The sequence below is a fragment of the Equus przewalskii genome, chromosome 24, assembly GCF_037783145.1.
Source record: "Equus przewalskii isolate Varuska chromosome 24, EquPr2, whole genome shotgun sequence".
NCBI classification, from domain to species: Eukaryota; Metazoa; Chordata; class Mammalia; order Perissodactyla; family Equidae; genus Equus; species Equus przewalskii.
This window is the reverse complement of record NC_091854.1, coordinates 6008395-6024747: the sequence shown is the minus strand read 5'-3', so window position 1 is coordinate 6024747 and position 16353 is coordinate 6008395. Positions and strand designations below refer to the sequence as shown.

The 16353-nt window shown below is 35.8% G+C and overlaps 1 protein-coding gene across 9 annotated transcripts in view; it reads right to left on the bottom strand.

Moving 5' to 3' along the window:
• The window catches only part of ARHGAP29 (Rho GTPase activating protein 29), a 76812-nt gene that overhangs the window by 40013 nt on the left and 20446 nt on the right, over positions 1-16353 (bottom strand). For 6 of the 9 annotated variants that reach the window (XR_011532542.1, XR_011532541.1, XM_070592602.1 and 3 more), the window contains 2 exons: positions 14734-14970; positions 4461-4595 (listed from right to left, as the gene is read on the bottom strand). Coding sequence is in view for 6 of the 9 variants with exons in the window: in XM_070592602.1 (XP_070448703.1) it covers positions 4461-4595; positions 14734-14938 (340 nt within the window). In the remaining 3 variants the exon portion in view is untranslated. Of the gene's footprint in view, positions 1-2507; positions 2690-4460; positions 4596-14733; positions 14971-16353 lie in introns of those variants that run through there. The other 3 variants (XM_070592604.1, XM_070592603.1, XM_070592605.1) reach the window with 2 other exon arrangements.

Genomic DNA, 16353 nt, shown 5'->3' with positions numbered 1-16353 from the left:
AAACATTAGAAGAAAAAACACTTGAGTATGCTATTATAATCTCAGAGCAGGGCAGTCCTTCCTAAAACTAAGACCCAAAATCATACAAAAGATTGATCAACTTAAACTTGAAAATAAAATAAAACAAAATACCATAAGCAAATCAAAGGACAGAAAACAAACTAAAGAAAATCTGCAACTTATATCAAAGATTAAGGGCTAATTTCACTTATGCAGGGTTTTTACAACTCAATACTAACAAAAAAGACCAACAAACAAGAAAAAATGAATAACAGGTCAATTCACATAAAAGAATGTACAAATGGCTCTGAAACATACGAAAAGCTATTCAACTGCACTCAAAATGAGGGAAATGCAAACCAAATCTACACTGAGATAGCAATTTTTACTCTCAGACTGGATAACAAAGCTGGGTGAGCAGCTCTGTTGGCAAAGGTGCAGGAAACGAGCCTTGTCAGCACTGCTGTCAGGAGGGCCGAAACTCCGCAGAGCACATCTGGCAATATCAAAAATATAAATGCACGCGCCCTCTGACCTGGGAGCCACCCATCTAGGACTTTACAGGGCAAGTCACCGCGGCACTGTCTGTAACAGAAAAAAACTGGAAACAATCCAAACACCTATTAGTAGTGAACCAGTTAAATACGTTATAGTATATCAATGTAACGGATTACCATACAGCTTTGAAAAAAGTAACAAAAGAACAAGGAAATCCTTTATGTACAGATAACTGAGAACAATGAGTAAGGGGCAGAATGGGACATTTGCATAAAGAGGGGGGTAAAAAGGGAACATGTTGTTTTTGCTTGTATGTGCATAATACCTCTGTGGAAAGATAGACAAAAACTAATAGTTGTTGCTTATCTAGGGAAAGGAATGGATGGTTAAGAGTCTGAGGTAGAAAAAAACTTCACCGTTGAATACTTTTTTATATTATTTGCATTATAAACTGTGTGAATGAATTGCCTATAAAAAAAATTAAACTTTCAAAAGAGAAACAAATACAAGGCTTCTACAATTTTGGATGCATACCTAAAGCTTATTTTTCTTTTTTATTTGCCAATTTTTAAATAAACGGCAAAATACAGATCCTGAAAAACCTAAATAAATGGTCCTTTTAATTGATATTACAAATAAGATTGACCAAAATCATTGAAAATAAATACCAAGTACATAGTAACTTGCTGAATGCCGAAACGTTTTTATCTACTTCAAAAATAAGTTGTATCTCTCTTACCACATTGCCAATATTTTGTCAGACTGAGCTTCCCGTTTAGAACAGGAGGAGACACAGGAAATACAAATCACTGCTAGAATGAATGGGGAAAAGCCACGGATTTCTCTTTCAAAGTCATTAAAAGGTAAATTCCACATTTAAGATAAAAAATAAGAGGAGGCAACGACTGCAATTTTATTCCAACGCACTTGTCATGCCTAGGAAGTAAGACAGATTTCATGCATTCAAATCTGTTGTAGCACAAACAAGATTATACCTCCCTGACTCTAAAGTTATTCTGTATGTATTATTTTTTTTTTTTTAACAGTTTGGTAGATTTGCAAAATGCCCTTGACAGTTAAGGCCTCCAAAACAAGTCAGGTCAAATTTGTTTTTTAAATGTAATCACAGGGTTAGGACAAAATGATCTCCACCTTGCTGACAGCTTTGTGATCCTAATATACAAATAGTTCTTCTTTAAGGTTTTCTTTAAAACAGAAATTAAAATGTACCTTTAGAGGTTTTTGGAAAACATTGAAGTAGTATATGCAAGACCTTTAGACTGCTACGGAACAGACATTCAAAAATGCTTTCTACCTCCTCCTTGCCTTTCCAGGGTTTGAAAACTAAATTATCACTAAATGAAAAAATTAAGTAAGCTCTGATTCGACCTCAATTTTTCAGGTCATTGAATATTTCTCATTTGGGGTATCAATGATATTTTTAGATGGTCTCAACAATAAGAGTGGGGGGGTTATTTAAAAAGATAAATTTACACCAAAAACCCCACAATTTTTAAAGTTTGCTAGTCTCATGGAGTCCTACTGAGACAGAATAAGTTTCCCAATAACAAAGTAATCATTTTTTTCTTTCTTTTTTCTTTAAAAGGAACCATCTGAAATAGGCCAGAGCACTCTGTTGTTGTTGTTCTTTTTTTTAGTGAGGAAGATGGGCCCTGAGCTAACATTTATTGCCAATATTCCTCTTTTTTTTTCTCCCCAAAGCCCCAGTATATAGTGGTATATCCTAGTTGTAGGTCATTCTAGTTCCCCTATGTGAGACACGACCACAGCATGGCTTGATGAGCTGTGCGTAGGTCCACACCCAGGATCTGAACTGGCAAATCCTGGGCCGCCAAAGTGGAGTGCACGAACTTAACCACTCGACCACCGGGCTGACCCCCAAAGTAATCTTTTAAATTTCATCCAACACAAAAGTAAAATTGTAACAAAAATCCCAAGGGTAAAGGGTAAAGTCATAGCGGGAAATAATATTCAAAAGATTGCTTTACCTCAAAGAAAACAAGATCTTCAAGGCAGCTGAGAAGCCTCTTCCTCAAGTCTGTTTCTGGAATGTGGACACCAACTACACACAGGCACACTCCTTCCCCAGGACATCCTGACTGCACACAATAGCCACTGACAACAATCGAATGAACCATCGTCGCTATTTCCAACATGGAAATTTTACTATCTATAGACAAAAATTTCCCTATCTAAGTTAAGTTAAATGGCACTTATAAACAATCTATTTTAAAATAAATGTGGTTACTAAGTGACTTTTTAAAAGTCATAACAGAAGCTATCCATTTTTCCCATTTAAAACCATCTAAATTTTTTCTTTTAATGCTTGAAATACATAAAAAAGAGAACTACACAAACACGATAAATCTATGTCCAAAAGTAGGCGAGGCAGTTCTTAAGTATACGGACTATATTTTACTGGCAGGGTTTTTTTTCCTTTTCCTGCCTCATCCCTGACACTTGCCCTTTGCCCTCTCTAGATAGGAGTGTGTTCACCAATTGCGTCATGTTCCTCACATCCAGAGTTCTTTTACAAGTGCCCTATGTCGCAGCCCCCAACCCCCCTCTAGCCCAGTTAATGTCCTCTCAACCTTTCAGACTTAGGACAGGTAATCCCTCTCCTCAAAGAAGCCTTTCCTTTCCTTACTCAGTCCATGGTGAGTAACTTTTTATAGTTACATTATTTGAATTCATACTACCCATCAGTGACATTTAACACTGACAATCATTTTTTCAAAGCCTGCACTTTTTAACTTCTATGAAATCTTTCTCCAGATCATCTCCCCACTTCTCAGGCATCTCAGGTTCCTCCACCTTCTCTCTGTCCCCCTGATCTCATACTCAGTCCTCTATTTACTCTGCACATGAGTGGGTGTCGCCCTCTTCCATCTAGACATCAACTCTCAAGTCCACATCTTCAACGCCAAACTTCAACCTAATCCCTGACATTCAACCTGTCCTGTATTTCCTCAAATCAACACCCAGCCCCTCTCCTGGAACAACCGCATTCCACTGGTACCATACCCCAGCTTCTGCCTTAGATGAGACTGTCGACCCTCATCTAGCGCAGTACTTCCAACAATCTGCTAACTGAACTCCTGCCTCCAGGCTCCTCCTTCTCAAATATTCCCTTCACCCTCATTCCTCCTTATATCCTGCAGCCCAGAATAAGAGATTCGAACACTCTTGGGTGGCAAACCATTTCATCAGAGGATAACGTCCCAGTTCTTGATTCTTTTAGTATATATACACACAGACATAATATACACACACACGTAATAAATTTATTTTACAATTTTAGTTTCACTTTTTCACATTTCAAAATAAGGTCGCTTAATTGTCTTCTTTTTCTCCATTTGGTTCCCTCCTTTAAGTGGAGTCACTACAAATGACCATTTTCCAGCACCAATTGTCCTCACATAACAAAGACTTTTTGTACACTGATAACCTAAAGAGCATGCACTCTTCCAAAAACCTCAAGAATTGTAACTGTCTGTTGTTTATTTCAGTTAGTACTTTTAGAGTGTTTCTTCTCAAGTAAAGTTTTAACTAATTTTTTTTTTGATGAGGAAGACTGTCCCTCAACTAACATATGTGCGAATCTCCCTCCATTTTTTATGTGAGATACCACCGCAGCATGGCTCGATGAGTGGTGTGTACGTCCACACCTGGGATCCGAACCAGCAATCCCCAGGCTGCCAAAGTAGGAGGCACGAACTTAACCACTATGCCACAGGGCTGGCCCCTACAGTTTTAATTTTTAAGAGAGTTTTAGATGTGACTTAGTGGGAATATTTAAATATCAAAGTACACACAACTCCTCCTGATCCACACGATACCAACACCGTGAGAAGAGATGGCTCTATAGTCATGATGGAGCACAATGTATCACTAGGATCCTTTTTGCCCATACCAACCCACTTGCAATATATCTTTCTTACCTTTCACTTTTGCAGTAAGCATTTCTGCAGCATTTTGAAGATCAACAGAATTGAGGTTCTGATGTTTATTCATTACAGACTTTAAAACACGGAGAAGTTCATCCAGACGTATATGAATGACTTCTTTAAAACAGTCTTAAAAAGGAAAAAAACTTTTTAAAATTTGTTTCCAAAACCAAGTTTCAGGAATCTGAACTATGAAAGACTATTTTGAACACATTTTAAGTAGAAGCAGTGGCTCCACAATTTTTGCCTACTGTATGTTCATTTTTATTTCCACCATTGCAGTTATATACAATTTACACAGCCTTCAAAAAATCCTTAATCATTTTAGTTCAGTTAGGATTTCAGAGGCTCTCACAGTTATGGTCAATTTAATACCACTTTTTTCAGTTTTCTCAGTAAATATGCTCTCCAAATTTCCCCTGAAGCAACTTTATAAGGTAAGTTTTTTCTGCCTTGTAGTTTTTACTAGAATGTTTTTTATAATACGTATGGTAACAAGAGTTAAAGCCCTACAATGTTTAACATATTAACTAAAATTAAAGAACACGTACATGTTAAGTTTCCATGTTAGAACTGATTCTTTGCATTAATGATCAGATATTGGAAGTCATTTACCCACAGACATATATATAAAGACCACCATTTGACCTGCCCATTTTTTAAACTGTGATATAATTTATTTATGATAAAATACACATATCTTTATATGGTTCAATGAATTTTTGTGTTTTTTAGAGAAATTGAATTAGTTGCCAATAATGAAAAATTGGAGCATCGCCTCGTTACAAAAATTCCAGATTTCTGCCTATTCTTGAAAAATCAAAATCTGGTTGTACCACATCCTCTTTGGCCACACACAGCTGAACAGAGCGGCCCTGCTCTCTTAGGTGTGAGTTCTTTCTCAGTCCCCACCTGTCTACTCTCATTTACACCAACCTTGGTCAGAGGGATGCAGACAGTGTTTTATAACCCCTGGAAATAAGGTGCATATAATTTATCATCCAAACAAACACACTCTAACAAGTGAAAGGGGGAGGAGGGTGCTACTCATAATCACACCAGAACAACAGGCATATTTCTGGATCACCATCCAGGAAAACCAGGAAGTATAATCATCCTAACCTTTAAAACCCTGAAGTAATCCCCAAAAGTATGAAAAGACAACCACCTTAAAACACGGTACTCTGATGTAATTTTCCTTTCCATAACCTTACCTGGCGTTAGTGTTTAATAATAGTTAACATTTATTATGTGCTTCCTATGTGCTATTTATTGGTGCTGTTGAGTCAATTCCGACACCTAGTGACCCTGTATACAGCAGAGTGGAACCCTGCTTGGTCATTTTGCACCATCTTCTCACCTTCCAGTGCTCTATCAGACAATGATCCACTGCTATTCACAGGGTTTTCATGGCCAATTTTTTCAGAAGTAAGTAGCCAGGTTCTTCTTTCTCCTATGGGCTAGGCACTGTTAAAAGTACTTAAAGGATATTATCTCATTTAACTTTATCTACCTATTAGGTAGATAATTTTAAAATCTCCAATGTATGGATGAGAAAATGGAGGCACACCTAAGTTTAAAAAGTTATTAAGCCATGGGACCAAAGTTTGAACCCAGGGAGTATAATTCTAGAAGCCATGCTCTTAATACTATACTCCTTCCCTACTGAAATAGTTTAAAAAAACAAAAAACATTTTTAAAATACAGTGTTACTTTATAATTGTACAATTAATTTTTTCCAGAAATGTTAAAAGATAATAACTAGAAACAAAAACTGTCTTTAGGATAAAAAACAAAAACAAAAATTCTAAATCATCCATCAAATATTCCGTTCATTAGCAACATTATCAAGAGAGAGAAATATGTATAGTAAGAGCAGCAGGAAAGGAGGGGAGCTGGGTATATCGGGGCAAAGAGTATTTCAGGAAGAGGCAAAGAGGAATAGTTCAGGGAGTGACGGAAGCAGAGAGAACAGAGTGCCTTCAGGAGAAAATCTGACATCCATCCGACAAATTTCAATGACAGAAAAAGAAATACAGGAGAACAGGTGTTGGTGTAAGAAGTATCCTTGGAAAAGACTGGAGTTGATAAGAAAAAAGGCAAAGGAATTGCACATAAGTACTGTACTCTAGTTGATAAAGTATTCTCATTGAGGCTTCAGGTTAACAAATCTGATGCTGCCATACATCTATGCTGCAACTGAACAGTTGGGCAAATGGATGGTGGCAGCCATGTATCTCACTGTTGGACTGGAAATCTATAAATAAGCAGGGGGGGGAAGCTATAATGATCGATGTGGTCACTGAGTTGGAGACTTCAGCAGGAATTCATGTTTAGCTTAATAGAGATACAGGAAGCCTTTAAAAACAGATATTGAAGTTGTTCCAAATCAAAATACTGTTATATGTTTTTCAATTTTCTTAGTTTTAATTCCTAACACAGTAAATAATAACCACACATAAACCAAAACTCTTCAGGATCCTCAATAAGTTTCAACAGTGTAAGGGGTCCTGAGAATCTCTGCTATAGTTTTTCTTATAAATCACTGCAAAACATTCCAATCACTGTCAACATAATGTTTTACCATTTGAAATTCTTTTTCCTTTTCCTTTTTTGCTGAGGAAAATTAGCCCTGAGCTAACATCTATGCCAATCTTCCTCCACTTTATATGTGGATCACCATCACCGCATGGCTGATGAGTGGTGAGTGGTGTAGGTCTGTGCTCGGGATCCAAACCCGTGAACCCAGGCCACCGAAAGGGAGCACACCAAACTTAACCACTACGCCACGGAGCCGGCCCCTTGAACTTCTTTTTTTCCTACAAGGAAGACTTCATAAATAACAAAAAGTAGTAACTGAATTATTTAGTAAAAAATTTCATAAGTAGCTCAGATTACCCTATAAATAAGTCCAATTTCCTATGATTGAACACACTTCTGAAGCCTATAAATCAACAGAAATGAACACAACAGCTAAAAAAAGAAAACGTTAATTACAAAGATTCATAACCTTTCTATATATTTGAGTGGACAAGTCAACTACTAGGACATCAGCATCAGTATATCCTGATAATACTTCAGCTGGGACTTCATAAATTAGCAAGTCCTTAATTACATTTCATAAGCGGGAAAAAATGTTCCATTTTTACCAAATGTTCTTTTTCCTTATAAAATACGAAAGCTACTTCAACTTATCTTAATGAAGCAGAAACCCTCTCAAATGGAAAATACAACTGTAAAAAAAAAAGTTTTAAGGAGTTTAAGCAGCTCCTTCACCAACACTGAATGCCACCCCCTCCCCCCTTCCCCAAAAAGCAGCAGTGATGAACAAAGCAAGTGAGGCAGTAACTGTTCTCCCCCAACACGGAGGAAAGACAGGCGGCTGACCACTGTGGTAGAAAACAACAGGTTTAGATCAAGAAACCTAGGTTCTGATGCTTGATCTGCCACTTCCTTGAAATGACCATATACGAACCTCAATTTCTGTGATCTCAGATCCATCATCAGTAAAATGGAACTAATAAGAACACCTGTTGTAGCTACCTTACAGATTGCTGTGAATATCAAATAAATTAACAGAAAACTGCTTTACAGTCTTAACATATATAGCTATTATTCCTATTAAATCTGCAAGCCATTCAAACTGAATACCTTTGAAAACAGATCTGTCCCACATAGAATTACATTAAATAACAAATAGACATAGCAAGGTCCCACAATATTTTGGCTAATGAAAAAGAGACAAATTTTTCATGTCTCTTTTCATTTTTTCAGGAAGGTTGTTTTATTTTTATTTTATATGTAAAATCTAAATTAGCAAATTACTTGGAAGTAAAACAATTAAGAATATATTTTATAAAAATATTTCTATACCTATCAAGTTAAATTATAGCATTTAATTTAGTCATATAACTAAAATCAAGATAATTTTTAAATTTTATAGTGGCCACAGTGTAAATACAATAAAATTTAATTTATACTGAAGGTATTATATATGTGAATATTATAATGTCCAGCCAAAGTCTTAACGCTAGTTATCCAGAAGAGTAAAACTCCTAATCCCAAGCAATGTTTGCTTGTGTATCTACCATCCCTGTAATATGGTAATCTGAATTTTAATTTATTGTTTGGCTCACTTGTGCCATTTATTTTCTCCTGCATTCATCTTATCAAGTGAAAACAGATTAGCCAGCTCCACTTTTTGGTTCTCATGCATTAACACAATACCACAGTGTTTATATTGCAAACACTTGATGGAAATGCTTAAGTAAATAAATGAAAAAACCATGGTATTTTCCTTGATTTAAAAAAAATGACAATAATTTTTAAAATCAGTCTTGTTAATTCAGCTTAACCTATCTGGGAAAGCAATGAAAACAACAAGGAGGAAAAAAGTTCCAGAACTTATCACTGGGAAACTCCCTTTTTTGCTGTAAGGACTTGCGAATTTACAGGATAAAAGCAAAGCCTGAACAGCAGCTTTCTTTATCCAGCCACTTGGGGATTGTAAAAATAATAACCGCTGACATTTTAAAACACTTTATTCTAAGAGCTTTACATATATGACCTCATTCAATCTTCAGAACAACCCAGCGAGGTGGGTACTATTATCTCCTTTTAACAGGTAGAAACTGAGGCACAGAGAAGATAAGTAACTTACCCAAGGGTATACACAATCAGCAAGTTGCAGAATGAGGATTCCATCTCAGGTGTTCTGGCTCTAGAACTTGCTCTCTTAATCACTATGACATATCGACATGGTTCAACAAGTTACGGCTTAATGACAGGTACTGGGCAATCTGATTTAACAGGCTTTAACTTCCAATCACATATGCCAGTTACTACTATAAATGGTGTTAAATATGTAAACCATTCTAGGCAAGTGCAGAGGAGGAAAGCAATCGCCTAAGAGCTGGCACAGGTGTAGTAAATGAGCTACCTGTATTTCACAGTTCATTCCTTAGAAATTCATTTCATGTCTTCTAGGCACTAAGCCATAACCCATTAACATTCACATTAACTTCTCCTAAGTGATATCCATTAGAAATCACTTCTAGAGAAGTTTACTTCTAAAAGAATACAGCAGGATGTATCTGAGACTAGCAACTTAATGTTTCTAATATTTCAGAAAATTTCTGGCACACTGTACAGGCTGAAAGTTAAGTAACAGTCATCAATGGTAAAATTAACACTCAATGAAATTTGTCTGAAATAAATTTATACATCTTCCTGTATATTCACCCTGGAAAAAAAACTGAGTTAATCCACAAGACATGATTTCAGTTAAGACTGAAAATTTATGCAGAATTTCCCTCTCAGAACAGAACATATTATTTAATGGCATTAAATTTTTTATTTAACTCCTTCCACTTAATAAAATTTGCTTTAGAAAGTTAACATACCTCTTTTGACTACAGTTCTGTCAAATTTAGGACCTAGAATTCATCAGAAGCTATCACTTACGAGATCAGTTACGTTTTTACAAAATAAAAGTGATACACTCTTAAATTAGAAAGCATTTTTTTAAAACTAGAGAACTAGTTTATCTGAAACTGATGATAAAGTTTTGTCTTCCTTTCTAGCTTATTTTAAAAACAAAACAGAACAGCAAGGTACACACTGCAACAGAAAACTTTTATTTAAAAAACAGTGATATTCAAAAAGCTACAAGAAATATTAGACTATCTGCTGATTTTCCTTCAAATGGCAGTGGACACTTCTAGGCACTGAGTACCAGAAAAATTAAGTAATTTGCACTGTTCTTCCTAGCCCAATTAAAAAGGCTTGCACTTTTCAAATTCCCAGATTTTGAGCTTCCTTGACTCGTGTCCCACTTGGGAATGAGGAGATCTGTCACAAAGCCAGAGTTTAAGATTACTGTATAAGCTCGAGGAACATATATGAATCCGGTATTTGGAATTCAGAACACATTATTCCTCAGCGGGACAACCATAAGTCTGAATTGGTACTTCTCCTGCAGATATACTAATCTGCAGTGTTATATTTAAACATGGAAGACATAAGTAAAATTGAGTGCCTTCAGCATTTGAATATAAGAAGCAAAATCTGCCTCTGTAATTACTCATAATGCACCTTAATGACACTGGATAGAGATCTAAAACTTCAAGTTCCACGTCTGCTACTTGTGTAAGACCACAGGATAACCTGCTCCCAGAAATAAGCAGTGGATGGAGAATCAACAAACTCTATCACTTACCCTATCCAAGCAAGTGTTTTCACAGCCCTCTGATCTCCCACATTTAGCTCTCCATTTTTATTTGTAAAGAAAATCCTTAAAGACAAACTGCATACACATCTTAACCCTGCAGGGGGCACAGAGCTCTCTGGCAGACACTTACTCTTTGTAATCAGTTCCTCAACAACTACCACAACATGAGCTTCACATTCTCACTCGGGAAATTTTCATCAACATCACGCTTAACATACCTATCATAAAACTCATATTAAAAAAATCCTATAGACTAGTGGGAGGCACATGGCCTCTAAAATTTGCACGATGTAGTTTGAAATCAAATACCTAGCTGTCTTCTTCAGCTCTGAACTATCAATATTCAGAACAACATAGAATCTCCAACTCCAATCCAATTTTGAATCACAGAATTATAAATTGATGGCAAGTGGTGCAAGCACCTCATTCTTAACACATTATCATATGACTTAAGCCATATTCCAAAACTAGTCAATAGCAGAACTAAGCCTAGAACCTAGATCATGTAATTCTCTTTCCAGAGCTCTTTCTGCCATCCCTTACCACCAATTTAACCAAACTGTATAACGTGGCTGGAAACTGATCTGCTGATCCAAACCAAAGAGGGGCACGAAAGCTACACACTCCACAGGCGGCTTAAGGAAGGGGATTGCAAATAGACCCCAAGAGTTCCTTTTTCTAGGTAAACTATTCTTAAATTTGCTCCATTACAAACTTTTTCTGGGCTCCCTTTTAATGCTATAGAAATCAAAAATAGCTCAAGAATTCATCTCTCCTTTTTTTTTTTATTAAAGATTGGCACCTGAGCTAACAACTGTTGCCAATCTTCTTTTCTTTCTTCTTCTTCTCCCCAAAGCCCCCCAGAACATAGCTGTATAGTCTAGTTGTGAGTGCCTCTGGTTGCGCTATGCTGGCGCCACCTCAGCGTGGCCTGACAAGCAGTGCCATGTCCTCGCCCAGGATGCGAACTGGCAAAACCCTGGGCCGCCAAAGTGGAGCACTCGAACTTAACCACTCGGCCACAGGACTGGCTCCTCATCTAAATGTTCTTGAGATTGATAAAGGCCAAATGTCTACACCAGCACTGTCCAACAGAAATTTCTGTAATGATAGAAATTTTTCTATATTCACGGTCCAAAATGGTAGCCACTAGCCACAGGTGGCTAAGTACTTATATGTGGCTACTGCAACTGAGGAGTTGAATTTTTAATTTTAATTAAATTTAAACAGCCACATATCTAGAGACTACCATATTGGAGAGTGCAGGTCTAGATAATCCCCATCAGAAAAAGAACTGGCTAATAAAATAATGAACACCGAGCAGCGTTTTTAGAGTACCTGCCATGGGCAGCAGCTGAGATAGCAGGAAAGAACACATCACTGTGCGTTCGTAACCTCTGGGTTCCAAATGAAGCCACCATTCCTCCGCAATAAGAGGTTGATGAAATCACATAATCTAAGTTATAAACACAACTCATCTGTAAAATGGGGCTATAAGTACCTGCCTTTGTGAGGACTGTGTGATTAAAATAGTTTGCATCTAGAAGCACTCTGCAAAACGTAAAGCACTGTGCAGAATTATATATCATCTCTATAACTAGTTCAGGGAAAGAAAAATATGTCTATAAAACAATCACAGAGCTATTCATTTAAGCCCAGCCTCAACAACGTGACTGAAGCCCTGAAGCAATGGTCACATCACTGCCTCATGACAAGCAGATGAAGTATATAAAGAAAATGGTATTAGAATACACCAAAAGATGACTTACTTGTACCCCTACATTCCATATTCCTAAAAGCTAACTTTTAGCTTTTTAACAGCTAAGTGACATGAATTAAAAGGTAATACATACTGGCAAAAATCTGACCTCCTTCCTCTTAAAAAGGCAAAAGACAAAATACTGGCAAGGCTCCTTCACTCCAAAAGAAAAACAGTGAAACAGCTCTTTGCTGCCTGGCCACAGTTGACAACTATGGTGGTCCTAAAGAACAGCACAAGTCTGGGGATCTTTCTCCACACCCGGAAGATAGAAGCATGGCCTATGCCTATAGGAACATATATGATAATACCGCTTTAAATAGTTACAGAATTTTAAACTTTTTACCTGTTTTCCTGAAGATTATATCTCATGTGATTCTTGTAATAATTCTATTAAGTAAATAAGGAATAGTCTGATATACTACGAAGCTGAAAATCATCATCAAAATTAAACAGAAGCACATGAATATTCCCATATGTGTATTCCTTTTATTCCTCTTATCTCAAGGGTAGTCCCCTTTGCTATCTCATGCTTATTACCATTTTTCTCTTTTCTCACTTAGGATCAGCTTTCAATCCTCTTCCTTCCTAATCTCTGAATTGTCTACTCACAAATTAAAATTCATATAAAAAAACTGTGGAGATAAGAAGTGGTCCAACTTGTTTTAAATTACCATCATTTTAAATCCGTGAAACAAGGGATAAATATGTAAGATGAGAATTTTAAATGATATAAATCTCCTAAGGAAAACAATTAAAAACAAACAGACATCCTAACTAAAAATCTTACTTACATTAATAAAAAACATTTAAATTGCTATGTTAAATAAAATCAGATTTTACCCTAAATTGAGGTAAATGATTTGTCAAGTAATATACCATTTTAAATTTCGTCTTAAAAATTAACCCAATTAACTGTACATCAAAAAGAATAACTTTCACTATATATAAATTAGAACACAAATTTAAAACAATTAACCCAGTCAAGAACAAGTCTTTATTACAAAGCTATGCTTCTTTAAATAAATGGGAAATGTGTCATTTTGGTAAGAAATCTGTTACCAGGATAATACTTAATATATTTAGAATATCTTTCCATAACAACAAGATAACTTCATTATCACTTTATCATCCATAATTAGACTTCAAAAGCAAGATATTTAAATAAACAGGAGTGTGACCAACTTCTTTTCTAAGAATATATCTGTAGTTTCAAAGGAATGATTTATGTGATTATCGTTTTAAGGAAAATTCAAATATTGAAATTTTGATGCTACAATTCAAGTCCAGTTGTTTTGGGCATTTTAACCTGAAAATGACAGTAGGTTAGAAATAAACTCTTAAAAGAAGCATTTAGTACAAGATGTGATTTTTGTTTCTGTTTTTCAGAATGTATATCAGAAAATGAATATTTAACATATACATAGAAAATATTTATTGAAATCTTTATAAACATCTATGAAGCCCCAAGAGGTCTCATATAAGTAACACTAGGCATCTTCATTTTCTACATCCAGACATACCACTATGAATATGGAAATGAACTGCTACTTATCACAAAATAGGAGCTGTGTCTTTATTAATTACCACTGCCATCAAATTTAGATATAAAAGAGGCACAAAAAGTTGAAAAACTTAGGAACTAAGATCAAGTCAGGGAGTGCAAATGCACATTGTCCTTTAATTCCGGAGAATCAAGTCTGGTGCTCCGTTATCGATTTCTAACTAGACAGAAAATAAATTCTGTGATTATCCCTTAACTGAAGAATAGGTTATAGAACACCAAAAGAGAATTAAGTTTGATTTTTGAGGAAAAAAAAATTCACTCAAATGCAGTGATTTTAGATTAAGTTTTAGGAACAATACAGAAAACAGAATCAAGGTAGGAGTGTCAACAATGTAAATTATAAACATCAGTCTGCTTATTAAAGACCAATCAATGCACTGTGTTACCATTAACAAGAAGGTTAAAATTCCAATGCTCTAGACTTTCCTGTGTCAGATGGGCACAGCTAGGAACCTAAGACTGATTTTAGTGTTTTGTATTCTTGTTCCCTCACACTTACAAAGTTTCTATTATGCATTGTACCATACATATCTGACTGTAAAATAGTTTACACTGTAAACATCAAACATTTGGCCAAAAAAACAAGCCCTAAAATTACTAAAGCAGAATACCTTGTTCCTACCACTGTGTACACACTTATCTGTAGCTGGGCTGGCATTTAAAATTTCACAAACTATCCAGTAAGAATGATAAGAGAAAAGAGTTGACAAACCTGAAAGAATGGCTTCTTTCAAATATAGTAACATATGGGAGAACTTCCTGATATCATTCACCAACTCCTTGATGTAATCCGGATCAAAAATGGAGTTGGAACCTATGGACTTGAGCCCCATTTCAGAAGTTGTAACATCAGTAGAGAGCTGGCCTGGTCCCAAAACACGTTTTTTCTTTGTCTTTTTCTGTTTGTGAGCAATCATCCTTTCATATCACGGTCAGAAAAACTGAAATCCTTAAGGGGGCAAGAAACAAAAGAGAAAGAGAAACACAAACACTACATCAACCAGGGGCAACATTACACTAGGTTTTCACAAATAGCCCACAGCCCACCTCAGTATTCTATTAAAAACAACAACAAACACTGCACTACTAACAGTAGCAGCTCCCATTTATTAAGTGCTAGTATTCTTGACAACTCTATGACATGCAAACAACTATTCTCTTCATTTCACAAGGAAGGCACATGAGGATTGGAGGTTAAACAACTTATCTAAGCTCTCAGCTGATAAAGGATGTACTGGTACTTAAACCCAGATCTGCCTTGTCGCCAAAATCCACGCTCTTAATAACTTCCTCTTAACTCCTAAGGTACAGAACTTTTTTAATTGTAAAGTTGTTCTGAATTGTCACTTAGTGGAAGGACATATTCTCCCTCCATGATATCATCTTCAAAAACAAAGATGAAAAATGAGCTTTGAAAAAAGAAAGACGTGTTTTCAAATTACTCCCCCATCACTTTCTGTGTGTGACCTGACAGGCTGTTGATCATCTCTTCAATTTGGTGTGCTCTTTACATTTAAAAAAATGGGAATAACATCCTGACAACACCTACCTCACAAGATTATTGTTAGCATTAGATGAGACAATGATATAGAAGTGTCCAGCAAATAAAAGAAGTTGAATTAAAGCTAGTTCTCATAAATAACACGCACATATACATTCTGGGTTACCAAGTTTCAACAAGAATATTCCTTTGTTGAAAACAAGTTCTAAGGCTCTCCATTAATCTGCCATACCCTGATTGGTGAACAAATAAATGTATGATTACCAGAGCAATATTTTTGGTAATTTCAGGATGGTATAGTTAAAAACACAATCTTTTGGAATGAGAAAGATTTAGATTTGAATCTTGGCTGAATACTTTCTAAACTCATAACCCATACAATTTGCTTACAGGCTCGTGTGAGGATTAAAAGGGCACACAAAATTAAGGCTTCATTTATTAAAACACCTAATCCTGGCACATATTTCAACTCAAGAAAATCTCAATTTGTTTTTTCTTCATCCTCACATTTTACCTTTCCAGACTTAAAAGTCCTAATTTTGTTTGCATCTCTTGAAACCAAAAAGGAAATGATTGGAGGAATTAAATTAGCTCAAGGATTATCATTAAAACATTTTTCAAATATTTTGCCTTGAACATTTGGATACTTTCAAGTGGTAGAATTACTAAGGACTTTTGGGAAATTTACAACAGAAAGTTTTAGGTAACATTCATTTCCAGGTCAAGTGTAAGATATATTGCTGTAGCATTTATTCTTTCCTATACCTCACTCAACTCTATAGATTTTTTTCTTCCTATCTATAGCTCTTTAATGTACCTACTTCCATCTCT